This window comes from Xiphophorus couchianus, chromosome 20 (genome assembly GCF_001444195.1).
Source record: "Xiphophorus couchianus chromosome 20, X_couchianus-1.0, whole genome shotgun sequence".
Taxonomy (NCBI): Eukaryota; Metazoa; Chordata; class Actinopteri; order Cyprinodontiformes; family Poeciliidae; genus Xiphophorus; species Xiphophorus couchianus.
The window spans coordinates 9,746,486-9,766,976 of record NC_040247.1 but is presented as its reverse complement, the minus strand read 5'-3'; the positions used below and the strand labels follow the sequence as shown (position 1 = coordinate 9,766,976).

Here is a 20,491-nt window from a genome sequence, read left to right as displayed (position 1 = left end):
TTTATTTGAAACATGCAAATGTGTTCAGTTTCTTTTGGCTTTTGTGCCCAAAAACTGGGTGTGTTATGTGAAGTGAGGTGAATCTTTTGAAAAGGGGAGAGCAGAAGTGATGCATGTATGACTTAAAATAAAAATGAAAACATTGTTCTAAATTGATTACCTGTTTTTTGTTTGTGCACATTATTTCCCAACTTGTTTTGATCAGCAGCGGAAAACACATTTTCAGTGTTTGTTTTAACCAAGCAGCAAACAGAAGCTAAAACTGTCCCCTGAGAGGAAAAGAAACGTCTAATTTTTGTCAATTAACGTACATAAAAGGACACTGATGTACTGCAAATCAGGTGAAAGCAGTTGAGAAGGAGTGAAGATAATGTGAGAATAACAGAATATCAAGGAGTCTCGGAGGTGCAGTGAGGTGCTCATATTTGAGAGGGAAGTGAGGAGCGAGATAATGACAAAGAAACGTGATAAAGGAGGTGAGATTTGAAGTGAATCCTGGGAGGTGCTCACGCTGTGGCTGTGGTCCTCGCTGTCAACCCTGCTGAGCTAACCACATCTTTTCCTAGCAGGAAACATTGTATTTTGTCCTTTTCTATTTTTTTTCTTCAAAATCATTAGCTTTAAAACAAGAGAGGGCCTTTTGCCCCAATTCTTTAGGCTGAGTTTTATGGCAGAAACTCCACATGTGGAAGTGCAGGGAGGAGCCAGGAGAACTAAAACCCCCTTCACTCTAATTATGGGTTGTGAAATATATAGAAAACATAGTGGGGCCCAGCTACCAAAAACACAACAGCTTAGTGAAATTAGTGCCACTGCATGGGCTAAACGTATGCAGTTATGTATGGGAGATCGCCATGATCTGAGTGGATTTAGCATATAGCCAACGTGGAGGCTTTTGGACTTGGTGAAAATCTAAGAAGCAAACTCTTCATAAACAACTAATAGGACTGAGCTGTGAGATTTCATCATACCTAGTTTGATTAAAAAAAAAAAAGAAAGAAAACTGACTTTGTAAATAAAAATAGTTTAACAATCATTTTTTAGATTCTGCTTAAAAATTCAGAAAATTTACTAAAATTGTTCTTTTTCTGCTTCTACAGAACAGATACGCTGCTGCAGACAGAGGCGTGAGGCTCTACAGTTCCCTGCCCATGCGCCCAAACCCTGATGGCAAGAGGCTGCCCTCTACTGGGGTATGATTCATCTTTCTCACCCCAACCCACCCCTCCATCACACCTCTGCACCCTCTCCACCCATTGGTCTCATGTTAACATAAATATCACCTAATGCAGCACAATGGTCCTAGCAATTTAAAAGGGTGTGCTGGGTTTAAAAAGTGTGAATAAAAGTATTGAAAGTTTTAATTTGGAAATATTGCTCTTAGATGGGAAGTGTCTGAATCACCAATATTTAAATACCAGCCAGCAAAGAGCAAATTATTGCAGCACAGTGGAAAACATCCAAACAGCACTTTGCAAAAACTTTTCATATTTTGCTATGTTACGCGCACAAAATTAAATACTGTATAGTGGAATTTGATGAGAGAGACCAATACAAAGTAGTGCATACTTATGAATTGTAAGGAAAATTATAGATTTTATACACATAAAATTCTCAACTACCCAGAGCCAATACTTTGTAGAGCCACCTTTCGCTGCAATTATAGCGACAAGTCTTTACATGTCTCTGACCTCCAGGCATATATAGAGACATACATTTTAGGCCATTCTTCTTTTCTGGATAGCTCTGGCTCACACAGACTGAACAAAAAGCATCTGTGAAGCATCAATTTTCAAGCATTGTCAAACAGGGATTTTCTTTGCTAGAGACAAGAAAGCTGATCAGAGTTGGTGAGAAGATTGAGTGAGCAAAATACATGGAAATCCTGTAATAAAAATGTGAAGGCTAAAAAAAGACCTTTGTGACAGGAGTAGGGATTTACAGGATAATTACCCTAAACATAAAACCAGAGCTACAACTGAATGGTTTAGAACAAAGCCCAAAATGGCACAATCAAAACTTGAACATTGCTGTCTACTCTTAAGTTTTGTTTCTCTTTTCTTTTGCACAAAATAATTGGTTAAAAAAATCAGTCTGGAGAATCTGGAAGAGACATACCCCAAAATGACAGCTGTAATTTAAACAAGATGTGGTTTACAAAGTATTGACTGAGAAGGGCTGGAAATGGAATTCATGCCATATTTCTTTTTGCATAAAAAAAACAATTACACAATTATGCACTACTTAGAGTTGGTTTCTCACATAAAGCCCCAAAAAGTTTGTGGTTGGTTAAAAATGTCCAAGGGGAATGACTGGTTTTGGATACTTGGATATTCCTTATCTTGCAGCAGGGTAGTCCCTGTTACTATGCTCACATTCCCCCTGAATGGTCTTCTCTGTGTCATGTTACCACTTCATAACTAGTGTCTAATTAATTCCATATATTTTGTAACATAGTTTCCGTACAGTTTGTGTTGTAACATTTCAAAAAAGACCTTTTTCGGTAGATGATGAATTGCTTTTAATTACCATCATTCACAACGTAAAAGGATGGAAGAGCTTTCTGAATAAATTTCTGTTACCTCAAACCTGTTTGTGGTGCAAATTCTAAGGAGATGTGAATGTAGAAAAAGCATAGTTATTTTTTCATAATTTCTGGTGTTTTGCAAAATATTTGTGTTATAACAGCACTATTTGAACATCAACGTCTCATTTTCAGTTATTCTAATACATAAGTGTTCACAAGGATACTAGAAAAAATGATTAAGTTTATTGAAGTTGCTGCACTTGCAACTCTTTGACTTTGACAAAGTGCTGCAGTAGTCAGCCTACTTTGTTTGTGAAACCTCTCTTTCACTTCTTTTAAATATGTAAAAAAAAAAAAAATCTTTTAGCGTTGCTTTTATGCATTTATGTAACAAAGGAGAGAAAATGAAAGAACAATAGAGCAAAAAGAGAGAATTTAATTTCCTCCGTTTTTTCATGTTTCACTCCATGCAAGTGCTTTTTGAATTATCTCCTGGGTGCTCCAGGGCTCAGCGAGAGGAAGAGTGGGTGAGTCAAGGGGGGAGGGAATATGAGAGAGAGTGAGAGCGAGAGGGAGAGAGAGTGAGAAGACAGGCAAAGTTAAAATAAAGCAATATAATATTGTTGGTGTGCACCTTTAATTACAACCAAGATTATATTGATGTCTCTGGCCACATGTCCTAAATCATTTATCAAGAGAGAGAGAGAGAGAGAGAGAGAGAGAGATTGCTAACAAAGCATTTCTAAGAAAGCTACCCTCTCACAGGGGCTGGAATCATATGTTATCTAAAGTGAATATTGTTAATGCTTTTCAGTGAAGAGACCTACTTACAAATCATGGGAATGAGCTCCTTGTCAGGGCATGCGTGAGGCAGTGAAGATATAAATCTACCCTGGTCTGATACTCTCTTGTGCAAATTATACTGCATCTAAAACTGAATGTAGGAGCTGTTTGTGAAATGAACTTATTGGTTAAGAAAAAACAAAAAACATTTGTGCAAGGCAACAAACACGTCTAAATTGTCTGCTTTACAGTTCAGAACTTAAAGATTACATCTTTTGTGCAGATTTGCAAAAGGAGACAATGTGTGCTATTTTCTTCCTCACACCCCCCTTTGGTTATCTGTCATTTCCTTTTGTCTGTTATTACCTGTGTGTAAGAGTCTGTACAGTAGCACACTGTAGCTACAGGGCTGTATGGAGAGGAGGAGAATATAAACCACTTAACATGCAGGAGGAAACCAGACGTTTTTCCATTGCACTTATCAGGTGCTGCGGTAAGAGCAAGTGTCAAGGTGCAGTAGGTCCCTGCCCCCCTTCACCCCACACCGCCCTCCTCACCCTTCCTTTTCTTCCTTCTCCCCCCCCTGCACACCCCTTTTATTTTCCCTGATTTCTATCTCTGTGCCCCCTCCCCTCACTTCATCTCCACCACTCACTACATTCAGTTCAGTTAAAAGTGGGCTTGGCACTTCCGCAGCAGCTAACTCCCCACTTACCCCCCTCACCACCAACACCACTTCTTCTCTCTCTGTCAAACTAACCTCTAACTCCTGCTTTTCACCTCTGTGTTTCCTGTCAAGGTGCACTGCCCACCTCCATATAACCCAAAACCCCCCAACCTCCGGTTCTGCCCCCGCAACCTTTGCTTTTCTCTCTTTTAACATCTATTACAGCGCTAAGTGTCTATAGTTTACTTTCTAAAATGTTCAGCCCAGAGGCCATGATCTCCACGGCTCTGCTGTGATCCGTGCAGAAAGGGAGTTGTTCTGCTGTATGAGTGGCTTTGGATTAAATTCTTTATCAGAATAGAAACATTTCAGACTAATAAGTGTGCAATACTTTGTACACAATGTTTACTAGTTATGGGGCAGTTACTACGTATGAAGGTGTTTCAAGACTTTAAAAGTGAAGTTTCTGTCAAACTATTCCTGTTTAAATTTCTTTAAATGAGATCCCAGAGGAAGAGTAAAGGTGTCTGACTGCCGGATCCAGGAGAGCAACTTTGGGTCTGCCCTACCTGCTTCAGTGACTTCTAAACCTTTATTTTGCTTATAAAAAAGATAAAATCCATTGTTTGGACGTATTTACAGTTTCAAAAGCATAATTTTAAAACTACAATTACCAAGTTACCAGCAGCATGACTGATAAGAATTCAACTTGACTGTTCAACAAGCCTGTTATAATAGTTTTATTAAGTAAAAAACATTTACTATATTTAGTGATTTTTTGCTCTTTAAACTTTTTCTTAGTCTATGAAATATTGGTATTATAATGCAGAAATCTGTAAGTCCAAGCACAACAGACTAATATTTTTGAAATAATGACATAAATGTTTGCGCATTTTTCTTTGCAAAGTAATTGAAATTTGGGTAGATTTGGATTTTTTTTAGGCCTCGTCAAATATTAAGACCTGGACTTTGAGTAATTTTAACAAATAAATGTGTGTGGCTATAAATCCCCCCATTGTATCTCTGGCTGTATGAGATACAGCCAGAGATTAGACAGCCAGTGGTTTAACTTCCTGTTGGAAGTTAAACCAGCAATCAGCAATCTTAAGTCTTTTGTGGATCTCATTGACTTTGAAAATCTCATTTTGACTTTCCAGTAGAAGTGCATTCCCACAGCATGATGCTGCCTCTGCCATGGTGTGTTCAGGGCATCACTCAGCATTCTTTCTCTTAGGTTTTCATTTGCTAAAAAAAAAAAAAAAAGTAAAACACATACTGCATATTTTCCATTACAGTTTGTAATTTTGTTCTACATTGCTTTGAATTGTCATAGTAATTAAATAAATACATTGTGGAAAGTGGTTGCAATTTGTGTAGCTGGTGACACATCAAGGGATGTTCACACTTCTTGGGCACTGTAGATACAGAGCACATTGATTTGAATACAATAAAAACAATCTACTGTTTAAAAGTATTTCAACTCTGCAGAGTTAGGAAGGTATCATAGCACCATATATGGTATGTGCAAGTGTTTGGAATCTTTCTTAATCACAGAAACACAAGAGTTTTAAATGGTAAAGTCAGAACACAAAGTTGGTTTAAACTCCAGATGATGCAATGGGGGTCTGAGGTGATGAAACTAATTATTAAACATGCTTGATGGGGGAGGGAGGGTTTTACTTTACCTGATTGTGAATTCTTTGTAGAAAACCAAATTGTTTGAACTGCTTCTCTAGCTGTTCCTGTTGTTTAGTTCTCCTCCCTTGACTGTAGCACAGAAGGGTGAAGGTTCAGAATCTGCTGGAACACAAAGATGACAGCATCGTTTCAGAACTGTTTTTTTTTTTTTTTTACATCTCTCTCTCTCTCCATGCTCCTTTGTCTCTCTACATGTCTTTTTCTCTTTCTCCAAGCTGATTTGGAGCCTTGCATAGTCAATTATGTAGGGAGTCAGAGTCAGAGAGGGGGCTTGAGCTTCCATATTTTGGTGTGATATTAATATTGCATGAGCACTATTCTGTAACGATATCTAAGACAGTGCCTATTAAGGCGGCAGCAGGAGAAGAATGTGACAGACACAAACACACACTCACAAAAAGAGCCTGAGAGCAGGGGTGAATCAGTCAGGATCAGGCGCAGGTTGTTCTAATTAGTGTTTTCCTGATTTAATATGGAGGAGTATTAAGAGCAACTAATTTTCTTGTTTAATATGTCATGTTTGTTTATCCTAACATGACTCACATCATTCTGCAGAGCTATTGTATTTGATGTTAGTGGGAATTGACTGATGTTCACTGCATCTGTGCTAAAACTGGAATATTTTAACCAGCCCACTGGAAAGAAATTGTAAAACTGTGCATTGTATAAAAATACTATTAATAATTGTAATATTACATGTTTCGGAGCAGGGAGGATCTGACAGCAGCCTATTTATTTCCAGCTGCTGGATGGGTATCAATGATGCATGCAGTATGTGTCAACAGTGACAGGCTGAGAAGGTCCATAGTGATGACTGAGATACTGAGCGTGGACACTTATTTCTTTTTGGCTGTTAAGTGGCAGTGACATGGTGCAGTTTTTGCAATGACATCTCATTTCATGCCACCAAAAGCTGATATATGCATCTGAGTTTTTAGCTGTAATGGATGTAAATTCTGCAGAGAAATCTGACTTTTAGAAAAGATTTATTTGGCTGCAGATTTTAAATGATTACAGAAGATTTAAACTTTGTGTTTGGAAAGATATATTTTCACACTATTGAAAACACAGCAAACAATTCACCAGTAACTAATGAACTGTAATGGGATCTTTGCAGATATAACATTGTTTAACAAAAAGTGTTTTATTTGTTATCACAAGCTATTTGAACTCTAAATAAATAAAGCCAAGTATTGCCAGACATTATCATAATAATATTATTATTATTATTATCTAGACCAGTGGTCCCCAAACTACGGCCCGCAGGCCAGATGCGGCCCGCCTCCACATTTGGTCCGGCCCCCTGAACAATACCAGAGTATTTTCATATATGTGCATTTTTATTTGATAAGTTGGACTTTTGCAATAAAATGTTCCTTAGTAATGAACTTTATTTATTATTAACTATTAGTTAGTAACTATTTTATACATGCATATAATTGACCCTAACCCTTTTTTTTTTATGTGGAGAACCCAGTGTTATTTGGTTATTATTTATTTCATAAATAGTGTTATTTCCTGACTTTTGTTCTCTGAAGAATCCAGAAAATGTTATTTGATTGTGCTTTCTGATAAACAATACATTTTTATGTTTAGCACTCTTACAATCGTCACACTTTTTCTGTTACAAAATGACCCCGGCCCCCCATCAGAGAAGGGACAAGTTATGTGGCCCTCACAGGAGAAAGTTTGGGGACCCCTGATCTAGACAATAGCCATCACCCCAGGGATCTGTTTTGATGCAACCGACTTTAATAATGTACCAGCTAGCACATTTAAAATTTGGTAAACTCTTCTTTTCTAACTAAAAGCTTGGCTTTATGTGTCTTAGAGCGACACTAATCTTTGCAAAGTGAGAGAAAAAGAGAAGCAAATTATGGAGTGTTAACAAAACAGCACATTGCCATGACAAAAGCACAAACTAGAGGCTCAAAGTGCTACTTTTAATAAACACTATTTTGTGATCATGGCATTGGCTGCATGTTGAAATTTCAAGAATTGCTACACTTTCTTACTACATAATATTTTTTACATAGACAAATTTCAGATTCAGAGTATATATTGCTTGTTTCTAATAAGCTCTATGTAAAATCTGCCAAACTAGGGACATTGTCACCACCTAAACTTTAGAAGGTACCAGTGGGTTTAAGCCATGCAGTCATTGATTATGATTAATCTTGAATTTGTAAATTGGAAATTTGGAATTTGGAAACTTAAAAAGATGGAATACCTAAAGAGACAAGTTCATTTCCACAGTCATTAATGAATAGTTGCTGCATAAAAGCGAGGTAAAGGAGCAGGAGACATGACAGGTTTCACAGGTACCAGCAGAATTTCACAAAACTTTTTGAAGTTTAATAAAATGAGCTAAAGCTCAGGGATTCTCCTTTATGCATAAATCATCATAAACTTTGAAGTTTTTTTTGTTAGGTTGTCTCTTGTTTTCCAAATTTAGTTAATTTCATGTTTTTTGGATTCTTTGTTTTTGTTCTGCTCTGTGGTGTTAGATATGTTTGTAAGCTCTTTACCGAGCTACAATCTTCAGTTCCAGTTCTCTCTACACCTAAGTTTATGTTTTATTTTGAACATTTATTTTTACTTGAAGTCTTTGTTCTCCTTGTGTTCCTTTTTTGTGATTCTTTGTCACATTTTGAGTTGAATTTGAATTACTTCTTGTGTTTCTGCTTTCCTACTCCCTCAGTTCGGCTCAATTCCCGAGTTCAGCTTCATCGATTTGCCTTTCCTCACAGATGTCCCTGGTTACTAATTAATCACATGTTCCTTGTTTACTAATCATTTCTCTGTCCTAAACCTATCTCAGTTAGTCAGGTCTTGGCCAGATTCTCCTGTTGCTGCCAACATCTTGTGTTCCTGCTGTTATTAATTAATTAATTTATTTCCTGGGCTTAAGTTTTTGATTTTCCTAATTTTTAATTAAAAAATATATTTTCAATAGCCTGCCTGTTGCTTGTTATCTGCACTGGGATATTGCTCTCCACCCCTTGCTTCATAAATGAGCATACATTTTATTTTTCTGTATTGTCTTTCAAATTTAAAACCACTACCTCTCTTTTTGAATCAAACCTCAAATAAAACTAGAAGTTGGTGCCGGCTAAGTAAAGCCTGATTAGAACAGCTCGACAAATGAGGTGCCTGCATCGTCTTTGGTTCACAACTTCATAGTGTTTTCCTGGGTCATAGTCAATTTTTGAAGTATTATAATATAAGAAGTGAAGTCACTCTGTTCGAACTGATGCACATTTAGCTTTTTAGTTTAATGCAAATCCTTTTCATTTTTATCTCCAACAATATTGACAAAGTCTTTACTACTTATAGAAATACTCAGGCTGAATGTGAACAGTCTGAACCCATGGACAACACTAGTTGCTGTCCTCCCAGCACCTGCTGGAGTTTAAAGAATTATTTTTTTTAAATCACAGCTTCCACACCGTATTATACCAATGCCCATGCTGCAAAGTGTCTGGATTAAGACCTACACTCTCCTCTCTCTAAAATGTAACAAATATGTGTAAAACATCAGAGCCATAGCCAATGTGGAGGAAACAGTGTGGGGCGCAGTGGTTGGTGCAGAGGGGCGGCAAACAAGTGAGAAGGGAAACTCAACATCTTAACACTTACTAGCACCCCTCCCTGCTTGATGTATGAGTTTAGTTGTCTTTCTCTGAAATTCAAATGGCAAAAGCAGATGAAAAACAAGAAGAAAAACCTCTGACTTTGGAATAGGACGGTGAGGCTGGAGGGTGGAGGGGCTGAGAAAAAGACCTGCCATCTATGTATTAGTGCTCTGTAAATATTACATGAGCTCCACATTCACTCAGTTGTTTGGCATTACTTCCACTGGATGGGTATATTATTTTAGAAACCATGCCTTGTTTATGGAGAGGTATGACCTACTTCCAGACACTCCTCTCTTTCTCTCTGGTTTTTTTTTCTTGCTTCTTTCTCTCACTCCTTTCCTCTCTAACTCTTTTTTTCCAGTCTCAGTCTGCAAAAAATCTCAACTGCTTGTCCCTGCTGAACAATTACAAGGCAGAGAGACCCAAATGGAGATGTTTGTAGAAAACAACATGTGTATAATTAAGGTTTAATGAGCTCTTGTCAGGGTGGAATGTGCAATTAGATTGGTAATAGAAAATTCTGCCTGAATGCTAGTGGCAGAGGCTGGATGTGAAGTCAGCATGGCAGCGAATGAAAGAACAGCAAATTATTTCGAGGCCCACTGACAGACGAAGACAGCGCTTGGTTGCTGCATTTAGATTTAAATACATGTTGAGTTTTCAAATGCAGAAAGAGAGATTCTTTTTTTCTATTTCTTCTGGTGAAGAATCGTGTTCTTTCAAATTACTGTACTTATGCTTACCAGATTGGGTTTTTGTAGTGAAAACAGACCACGAAGCTTGAAAGCTTTCCTTCACTTCAGTAGGATGAACCAAGACAATGATTGAGATTTGAATAGATAAAATCAAGAATGCAATTTTGTTTGAAATATTCTGTATTTCTTGAAAAACGTTTTTCATGAATATTTTTGACAAGATTACTTTAAGAACATTAAAGTGAACTTTATTTTGAGTGAAGACAAAGTGCTGAAGTTTCTGATTCTGACTATTGAACCAGTTCTATGAGTTCTGAAAATGCTTCATATATATATATATATATATATATATATATATATATATATATATATATATATATATATCTAAAGATCTAGATTTACCTTTCATTCTATAATAATAAAAAAATAAGATTCATCATTGTGAGAATGTTTTATCTGAAGATAAAGTGTTAATTATTCACTGCACAATCTTTAATCCTAATTTAGCATTCGATCTAAATTAGATTGAATATATATATATATATATATATATATATATATATATATATATACAGTTTTGTCCTATGTCCAATGGGGACTGTCAATCCTCACATTTTGAAAGAATTGGACAATTTCAGTTAACCATAAGAAAAAACATTGATGGATGTCTGGTGCTTGGATGTTTTGGTATTTTATTGCAAGTATAATTAAGGAAAATACTTTAGTTCTACTTTATGTATGTGGTGAGTGTGTGTGTGTAACACTAATGACTACTGCTATACAGTTGTAGCAAAGTATCTCTCTATTTCCACCAACAATATTTTGCTCTGTAAAATTATAAATTGTGAGTATGTTGGAGTAGGTACACACACTTACAGAAAAAAAAGAATGCTTGGCTTTTTATGAATTAGTTTACTTGTCTCTAAAAGAGAGACCTCTTTGTTGGCATCCTCGGGGACTGCCCTTGAAAGGCTCCTATTGTGCGCTATAAGCACTATGCTATAATGCAAGTGGATTTAATAGATTTAATGGAACGACCAGACAGAGTTTTCAGGCCCACATGTGATGAGAAGTGTGCTGGTTTAAGTAATCAGGAAGGACCACAACCTAAAGAAAAGTCAGGTACGGGACAGATTTCATTTGCTTCTAACGATAAGCTTTATTTAAAATATTCTTACATTTTTTGTCCATGTTGATTTATTAAAAAATGCTTTGCTGTCTTATTTGTCATATGTTATGTGTTGTTTGAATATCCATATCTATGTTCCACTTGAGCTGTGCTGTAAGTCAAGGTTAGGCAGAGTGAGCAGAGTTGAATGTCAGCAATGTGTGAGCTTTGTTTTCATTGTGTTTACAGGGGCACAATGGTGCGATTATGTGGCCATCTGAAATCCTACACCTACCAAGAGCTTTGGGGGTCAGAGGTGGGGGAAGTGTGTGTGCTTTTAGCCCAATGAACCATGCATTAAAAAAAACAAAATGATAGTCCAGCATCAAATCAAAACAACTCAGAATCACTGAGTCACTCACAGACACAATGTTCTTTCAGCTTGCTGATGTACATTTTTTTAAATATATGTGCATGTTTTCCCTTTCACCTCTCACCCTTCGCTACCATTGTTGCGTTGTAATCTGACATGCATTATTTTAAGGTGCAGTTTGGAAGAGCGGTCTCCCTCTTAAAGTCCCTCAGCATGATTGACAGGACCATAAAGCTGACCAATAAACCCAAGATTAATGTTATATCTAGAACCTGATAGATGCAATTAAGCCCATCATAAGCCAGAGAGGGAACAGACTTCCTTTGGGACTCATTCCGTTGCGTGGTTTAACATGATCCTCAACTAAACACCTTAATTCATTTCTTCTCATTGTGGATCTTAAAGTCAAGCACAAATTTAGCTTACACACACACACGTATATATATATGTGTGTATATATATATATATGCATATAAAATTCTAGTTCTTTGTCTTCTATGCCCTTTTGTGTCTCTTTCATGTGTCACTATCGTTCTCTTTTTTCCTCGCTCACTCCATTTTGGTACATTTGTCATGGCGATGCAAAAAGAAATCATAGCTGCTCCAATTCATTTTGTGCTCTTTCAGTCGAGAAAGAAGGGCAATTCTGTTTCCCCTCGCTAGTTTCTGTGTTGAGGTTTAAAGGTAATGAAGACCATATTTCATCTGCATGGAGTTATTTGACCGGGCGTGGCAGACTTGGTCTGTTATGGGAAAATAAATATTATGGAAGGTCTAACTTTGTTATCTTTATCACACTGGAATCAGTGCATTGTGTGTATGTGTGTGTGTGTATGTGAGGGTTATTATTCAGGATGCATGACAGAGACACATTGGCCAGAATGAAACATGTACAAATCCAGATCCTTTAACATATTCTCAAGCTGTAGTTATATAGTATGCAAACATGTATGCATATTAGCAACACATAAAGGGAGACTACATATGCAAGAGCAAATTTATGCCCTCATGCAAACCATATCTGCTTTATTGCTAACCATCCCCCACTCTCTCTGTCCTTTGCTTCAGTCTGTTGGCGTGTGTATGCGTGTTTGTCTCTCTCTGTCTGTGTGCCTGTCTATGAGTCATTGAATGCTCTAATGACCACAGTCCTGACACAGGTATTTTGACTGCTGCCTCTTTCCATCGCCACATTGACTGACATGCGATTAGTTACGGTGGGCTGAAAAAGCCGGGGAGGGGTGGGCTGCTACCATGAAAAAGATTTGAGGAGGAGGTTTAAGTCCTCCTCTCCACGCCTCTCCTGCCTCATCTTTCTTTAAATCTGAAACATCCCTAGCCGCTGTGATTTGGTAGTCAGTTCATATAGCAAAAAACAGCTGGATTCACATCAACCTTATGAGAAAATCCTCTTCTCCAAATCAGTACTGTTAGCAGCACTACAGCACAGAATGCAAAGCAAACTTGTGGTCTGTAAGATCATAGATTTGGTCAAAAATTTATATGAATATGACTTTTCTGAGTCAATTAGGCATTAACCCAACCCATCCAATCTACTCTAGAGAGATGGCATATTCATCCAGGTGAGTTCCAACATTAAGCCTCCACAGATTAGAGGAGCAGTGATATCCAAGTAACACCAAGTATATTCATTTTTTTTTGTATTGGTTCAAAAGATGTATAAAATAAGTTGCATTTTTTTTAATTTTATTTAGTTTCTTGATAAAATGACACATTCATACAAAACAAATTTAGCATGCCAATAAAAAAAAAACATTTCCAGTATAGTTTTATCTGATCAAATTAAGAGGAATTTAGTCAGCACATACACAGAGGTCCTATAGCAAGTTGTCAGGGTACAACATTTTAAGGAAGGAATGTTAAATAATCAAGACAGTCTGTGGGGGTTTAAAATGTTTTGAGTTATGCTCCCATTTTATGTTCATGTCATGGGTTTTTGAATTTAATCGTTTTGGGATTCATTCCAGGCTCATAAATATAGGGAAAATATTTGGTTTTGTAAAGTCAGTGCTTTGAACACACAGTCACAAAAATGCAGAGAACACTTAGTACACAACCAAAAAAGAAAAAAATCCCTAATGTACATGGTTAGTGTTGCTTCTCTTTAAAATTATATACACTGCTCAGCATTATACAATAAAACTTCATTAGACTTAAAAATGGAAGCAAAGGAAGGCCAATTGAACAAACAAGGCAACATGTATGAAACTAATTGCTTTTTTTGTTGGAAAAAGTCTGAGAGTAGTAAAAATATGCCAAAACCAGTTAATCTTTATTTGAAATTAGACATTGAAGATTACAATTGGAGGTCGGGGAGGATTGTGTTTTTTCTAAAGAATTTTCAACGGTAGAAGTTTAAAATCCACAGCACATGCTTTAGACATTATATAACAACACAAGTGTTGCAACTATGCTATGCACAACAACGATGGCCTTGTAAGAGGAAAGCCACTGCTGTCCAAAAAGTACTTTTTGGATAGATATGTGAGTACATGGACAAAGTATTGTTTAGTGGACAAGGGTGTCACTCTAACAATGTTTTAGTTTAATTTAAAAGTGGTTTAGAAATGAAAGGTAGCATTTCATTACAATATGCTTTTTTCAATTAATAAACAGTGGTGATTATATTAGGGTTTGGCTTGCTTCACTAACTCAAGGTTTCCATCAATGATTATAATATAAATGTTGTATATACAAGCACAACCACTTGTTCATAACCAAGCTGAATTTTTGAATATTATCAAAGACAAGTCATGTGGAACTTTGTCTTTTCAAGCATTAATAGAAAGTACAAGGAAACATAAAATATTGTTCTCCTGATTCAATGTTGCAACAAACATTACTCACTACAACATCACTCAGACCAGACAATAAGGCTAAAATTGGAAGATAAATAGATCATTACCTTATCTAAAATAGTGACAATATTATTGGCATAATTAGAAGAGCTAATATATAACAATGTTTTATTATTTTATTTTAAATATTAAACTATTGACATAAAAGATGCATGCTACACTTGTATATCCAGGTGACTTACATTAGGAATTTAAACATATTTCAAATGTTTCCTGTGCACTGAGTAGAAAAAAAACCACCCAGTGTGGAGCATATTTTGAAAATAAAAGGTCATTTCCAAAATACTTCACAGATTGGTTTGAGTTCACTGAGAATTTTTCAGTGAATGGATAAAGGCATAATAATCTGAAAGTGTGTGTCTCAGTGAAAGCATGGAGAGCTCTATATATCTGATATGATCTAGTCAACTGTTCTACAACCTCAGTGACTCTGTGTACTTCCTGTATCAAACTGACATTGGCTTGGCTTGACGGAAAGATATTTGTAGCAGTTCTTTGATTTCATTTTGTTGCTCCTGTTCTCCCTTTACCAAATTTCTTCCTCTCTCTATTTGGGCTTTTGCCACACTAAACCTGTCTGGTGTCAACTTCATCAGCTCCTCAGACCTTCTTTCCACCTTTTTGTTTCCAGGCTGCAATCTATTTCAAAACTCCTCACTGTCTTTCACTCTCCTTCATCTCACCCCTTCTCACCTACTCCGCCTCCACGTCCACCAACTTCACCCCTCCCCCATCTCTGTTTTCCTTTGCTCAATTGTTTTGCTGTAGATTTGACCATGATTAATGACCTCAAACCCTCAGGAAGGCAAACATGGAGAGACACAACATGCTTTCTTTTCTCTTATGAACCTTTCTTTTTTATGTCATAGGTCTGCCTAAATACTCACACTGAACACACTGACTTGGGGTGAAAGAGCTACATATTAACAGAAAATAGACTTTTATTTTTTTACTCTTCCCCTATTTTAACATTTTTTTCTAATTAATGCCCTAAAATGTCTTTCCATCACATATCTCTTTATAATTTAGTTGTTTCCCATGTTATTAAATGACCCCAACAGGTTTACATGAGAATTCTGGATCAGATGCTAGCAGTATCAGTAATAGATAAAACCATGTAGAAATTCAAGAGAAGTATGCCTTGGGACTGTACACTTGAATAAAGTTCATTTATTTAAAAAAAAAAAATCCAGTTTTTGTTTACATAGAATATAAAACTTTAGTGAACCTATTAATCAGCTTCTCTTATAGGTTGAGACAACTAATAATTGTAAAACAGCTGTTTACTGTGTTGGTTTATTTTCCAGCAGATTGCTAGCTAACAAAGAAAGGGTAAAGTAATCAGACTGTGAATAAATAATGCTGAGCAAAAATCAAAATCTATACAAGTTTTATTTTTAATTTTTAAATGCATTCAAATACCAGTTTTTTTCCAAAACATGAAAAAAAAATTGTCATTCCGAAAAGAAAAAGATGAACAAGGAATAAATTTGCTGTATAAACATACCGATGATTAAAGATTTACTTTTCCTGTGAATCACCAAGCTAGTCATTTCTGGATAACCACTCGTTCTGAGAACTTCTTCTCATCTGTTTTACATGAAGTTGACTAACTTCATGTCAACATGACGTTGACCGGAAACCTGACAGCAGCTTTTAGATTCCTGATCACTTTAAAGCTGCAGTCTGTCACTTTTATAAATAAAAAGTATTTTTTACGTAACTAATTTGTTTTCCTGTCCAGGACGACTGGACAATATTGCATGATTCTTCTGCTTCTCTTGGTTTTGCCTTACCCTTGTATGTCTTATTCTGGATCAAAGGCTGGGATTTAACTGGCCAGTCTTGTTGTTTGGAGCCAATATGCTGCTTGCTTACAGATGCGCTTGGGGTCATTGTCATCATGTAATACCCATTTCAGGGGCATTTAGGCAACATGGTATCTTCAGGTATGTTAATGTATTAAAAGTAGTCAATGATCACTTTATGTAGTAAATACAAGAGTTTAGCAAGAGAAATGTATCCGTACCATGATGCCATCATTATTCACCTTGTACAGAGGATGGCAAATTGACACCTCTTGTCAGTGTTGTCTTAATGATGGGAATTTGTGGGGTCTTTGTGCTGTTCACATACACATCTTTTAACTTTAAATGATCTAACTTTTACTTCCATTTAACTGTAGATGTGCATTTTCTAACATCCTTTAAACTGGATGTTACAAAGAACATAAGATAGCCGTTGTTGTTGTTGCTGTTTTTAATTTTATTGCCCAGTGCTTTTACACGCCGACCGGTTAAACTGTAAATAAAGTAAAAACAAACATCAATACTTAGTATTGCAATATTCAATAAACACAAACTTAAACATAGATTTAGGAGCTAGGCTTGACTTGACTAACCGGTTAAAAGGCAAAGTTTACTCTTAGAAAACTTCGTAATATAATAAACATCGGCATTCAAATATCACAGTGCAGCAAACACAGCTAGCATTTGGCTAATTAGCTCTAGCAAATTCACCAAGCTCACGCTTAGAACAGATAACAAAAACTCATCTCCCCACAGCTTACAGCATTAATAACTCACCACGTTGGGCAACACTCATGAACGCCAGTAGGATGTTATTTCCAGCTTGTTAGCTTCAGCTAACGGCAGTCTCAGTGCATTACTGGCCTACCGTAAGTTTCTTCTCTTGTTTCACCTCCCCTCCCGCACCAATGCAAAGCAACTACAGAGCCCCCTAGCGGAATGGGATGAGTGAATCCAACACAGGAGTTGGACAATTAGTCATCCTGCAATACTAACAATAGCCTCTGTTTGATTATATTAACATACCCTATTAGGATCGCTAAAGCTTGTTTTCTATTGTCAGTTTGATAAGGGGCATAATCACAGGGGGCATTCAGCCATCAATCGTCTGGGTTGCAGACACGTGACCTGGATGACGCGCAAAATTCAGATGGAGGTCCGGAAGTGGATTTCTCCGGTTCAAAACAAAGCAAAATTGATCACAATGAGTACGCTAATGCCCTAAATAGGCTGAAACGGATGAGGCATTTTGAAAAAAAATACTCTTATATTTGGGATATGATCCGTATTATCTCGGTAAAAAATACTTCTCATATAATCTTGAGGATTTACCCAGCATCGATGTGATCAACATAACTATCTATCTGGTGCTACAGACCTCATACTAGAGGACGAGCGAGAAGAAAGTTTTCAAAACAAGCCTGGAGAATACAATCATTTAGTTTCAGGTTGGGCCAATCATTTAGGATCAAAAGAAGCATTAAATGGCTGTCGACTTGTTTCTACCGGGTGAGTAGTGAGTTGTGCTATTTTAAGTAATTAGTCTATGATACCAATGCTATCGCTAACAACAAACTAGCCCATGTTATTTCTATGAGCTTGGATCTCCCGGTAAATGATTTATTTAGCTTCTGTAAACCCAAATTCATGCTGGAGTTGTATGTTAATGTTGAGTCGTTGTAGGAAGCTGGATTCAGGTTCAATGTAGGTCAACCATTAGCAGCGATCTACATAAACCCTCATGTTCTGTCTGGCCACGAATATATTCGTGAACTATATTTAGTTCATGGCCAGGCATGGGGGGATAGTCACAGCTCACTGTGACTGTATGGCTGGTAGGTTATAATTTATTTACCTTTTTTGTTTTAGCATGGAAGTCCCACTGAATAAACTTTATATTTTTTGTCTGGGACTCGGCGCTGAGTTTGATTCAGATGTGTTGGAATGGGACACATCTAAAGCATGCAGGACATTGGCTCCTAAGGACCAAACTGCCCTCTTCTGCCAAAACTGCACACTGTTAGAGATGTGTTGACCCAAAAAATCTGTGCTGGATTCCATTGTCTCTTTTATCACAATTAAAGTAAATACCATAAAAAATATTGTGATGACATTTTAAGGTTGGTGTTGGCTATCCCTAGCTCAGATCACCTCTTCCATCCCCTTCACAGCATGTGCAAAGAACATTTAGATTAATTGAACCTTTTTTGAACCACATATAGGCAGAAAATAATAATTTTTACCTTTCCCCTTGATATAAAAGCTGTTTGTTATTCTAACTAGTCTTCTCCTCTGTGACTCCCTCCCTTTGTGCTGCAGAAGCACCGCTGCAAACCAGATTAAACTTTGACACCCTGTTTAATTGCTTCATGCTTAGCCTATTTTGCCAATCGAGATCTGGTTCACAGGTGTGAAAATAACCTTTTCTAAGACACCAACATATTTTTCAGATTAGGACATTATGTAAAATCATTTGCCAGGAGTCATAAAGACAATCATTTTCATTTCCATAGAAGAATACAATGATTAGTCTTTCTAATAACTAATAGTGCTGTTTAACAGAAATCACTCCCCTCAAAGTAACAGCTCCATCAGAGGTTGAATGACATTGTTGTGCTTTGAAATGCATCATTTTAACAGTAATTGCCATTTTTACTGAAGCTGTTGGGATTGTGTCATTTTCAAAGTAGACATAAAAATGCAAGACAAATTAAGAAATGAAGACAATGCAGAAAAAAATCATATTTTACCCATGAAAATTTTTGCATGTTCATTTATTACATGAAGGTAATTGTACATAAAAGATTTCCTTCCTGTGTTTTCTGTCCATGCACAAAGCTTGACAAATGTCTTCCTGAAGGCACATATCTATCCAGTTATTTTACCCTGCAGTAGCACCATTCATCTCAGCCTCTACAAGCTGTCTTGAGGTGTGTTTTGTTTTCTCATAAAGGGCTACAACCAAATAGTATCAGAAGGAGAGGCAGGAAAGGTCTCCAAACGTGTGTGTGCGTGTGTGTGCGTTTAAATGGCTGTTTCTTTCAAGCTGCGGTCTCTGGCTCTGACCCCAGTGTTAATCACTCTACAGCTCGAACAACCATAGGCTCTATCGTCACTGCTGCTGTTACAGCCGTTTTCCTCCCCTCCTTGGTTTCTCTTATTCATGATCTCTGCTAACTCTATTATTTGTTCTCTCCCTCCTCATCCCCCCTTATACCTGCACTGTCTTTACCTACTTCACCTCCCACTTAAATAATAGTTCACCATTAAGAATATATTATTGCCTTTCTCAGATTGTCATCTATTATAGGATTCCTAAGATTGGAATCGCTAAGATTTGAAATAGACAACTACACTGTCTTTTTTTCTCTGACATTTCTCACCTCTTTGAGTCTGCATGGCATCTCATCAGCTGGGTAGCTGTTTGGAATGGCTGGCAGAAGCAACAGTTTGTGCCTAGCTATCATCTGTGTCATGGATTGGATAAATTGATTAATTTCATGTATTATAATTATGGTCACAAGCTGAATAATTTAACAGTTTCCATCCTTAATAAATACATACAGTGAATTTTGGGATTATTCTTAGATTGTCAGATTATTTTAAGACATTTTATGCGTAAGGCCAACATAAAGTAGTGCATAATTATAGTGTGGGATAAAACAATATGTGGGTTTCACGTTTTTTAATAAATTGATGAAAGTTGTGGTGGGTATTTGCATTTAGCAGCCTCCTGAGTCAATACTTTACATAACCACTTCTTACTGCGGTTCTTTAGGGAGACAGCTGTAGATGTTTTGCTTCTGATTCTACCACATAAATATGTTTTATCTAAACCACTCTGCATATTAGTTGTACACTACACTTTGTGTAGTGTACAACTAATATGCATTGGAATATTTTACTTATGTTTGGTTTAAATTTAATACATTTGCAGTACTATGTTACAAATGCAGAATTTTAGGAAAAAATAAGCCGCCCTCCTACTGTTCAGAGATTATTTTAAACATTTGTCTAAAAGGAAAAGAAGGTTCCCAGAAGTTCTAGCAGACTGCCTGGTATCACAAACCATCAGTATATGGGTCAACGACCTGACTGACCTTCTTGTCAAATGCTATTTACATACTTTACATAAGCGTTGCCCATAAGTCACTCTATGAGTCTGCAGAGTCTGCGGCTGAGGTAGTGCATATCCGGAAGTCCATATAGTAGCAATGATGGCGCAAATATGATGCTGGATGTAAAAAATACAATCTTTACTTCTTACTAGTTTAATTGTCAATAAGCATGTAGGGATGCTTATATCTGCTAAATG

General features: G+C 36.8%; 1 protein-coding gene across 5 annotated transcripts in view; it reads left to right on the top strand.

Moving 5' to 3' along the window:
* The window catches only part of tox2 (TOX high mobility group box family member 2), a 122,642-nt gene that overhangs the window by 52,397 nt on the left and 49,754 nt on the right, over window positions 1–20,491 (top strand). For all 5 annotated transcript variants that reach the window (XM_028003381.1, XM_028003378.1, XM_028003383.1 and 2 more), the window contains exon 2: window positions 1,101–1,193. In XM_028003381.1, the coding sequence (XP_027859182.1) occupies window positions 1,152–1,193 (42 nt within the window). In that variant the 5' untranslated portion in view covers window positions 1,101–1,151. The remainder of the gene's footprint in view (window positions 1–1,100; window positions 1,194–20,491) is intronic.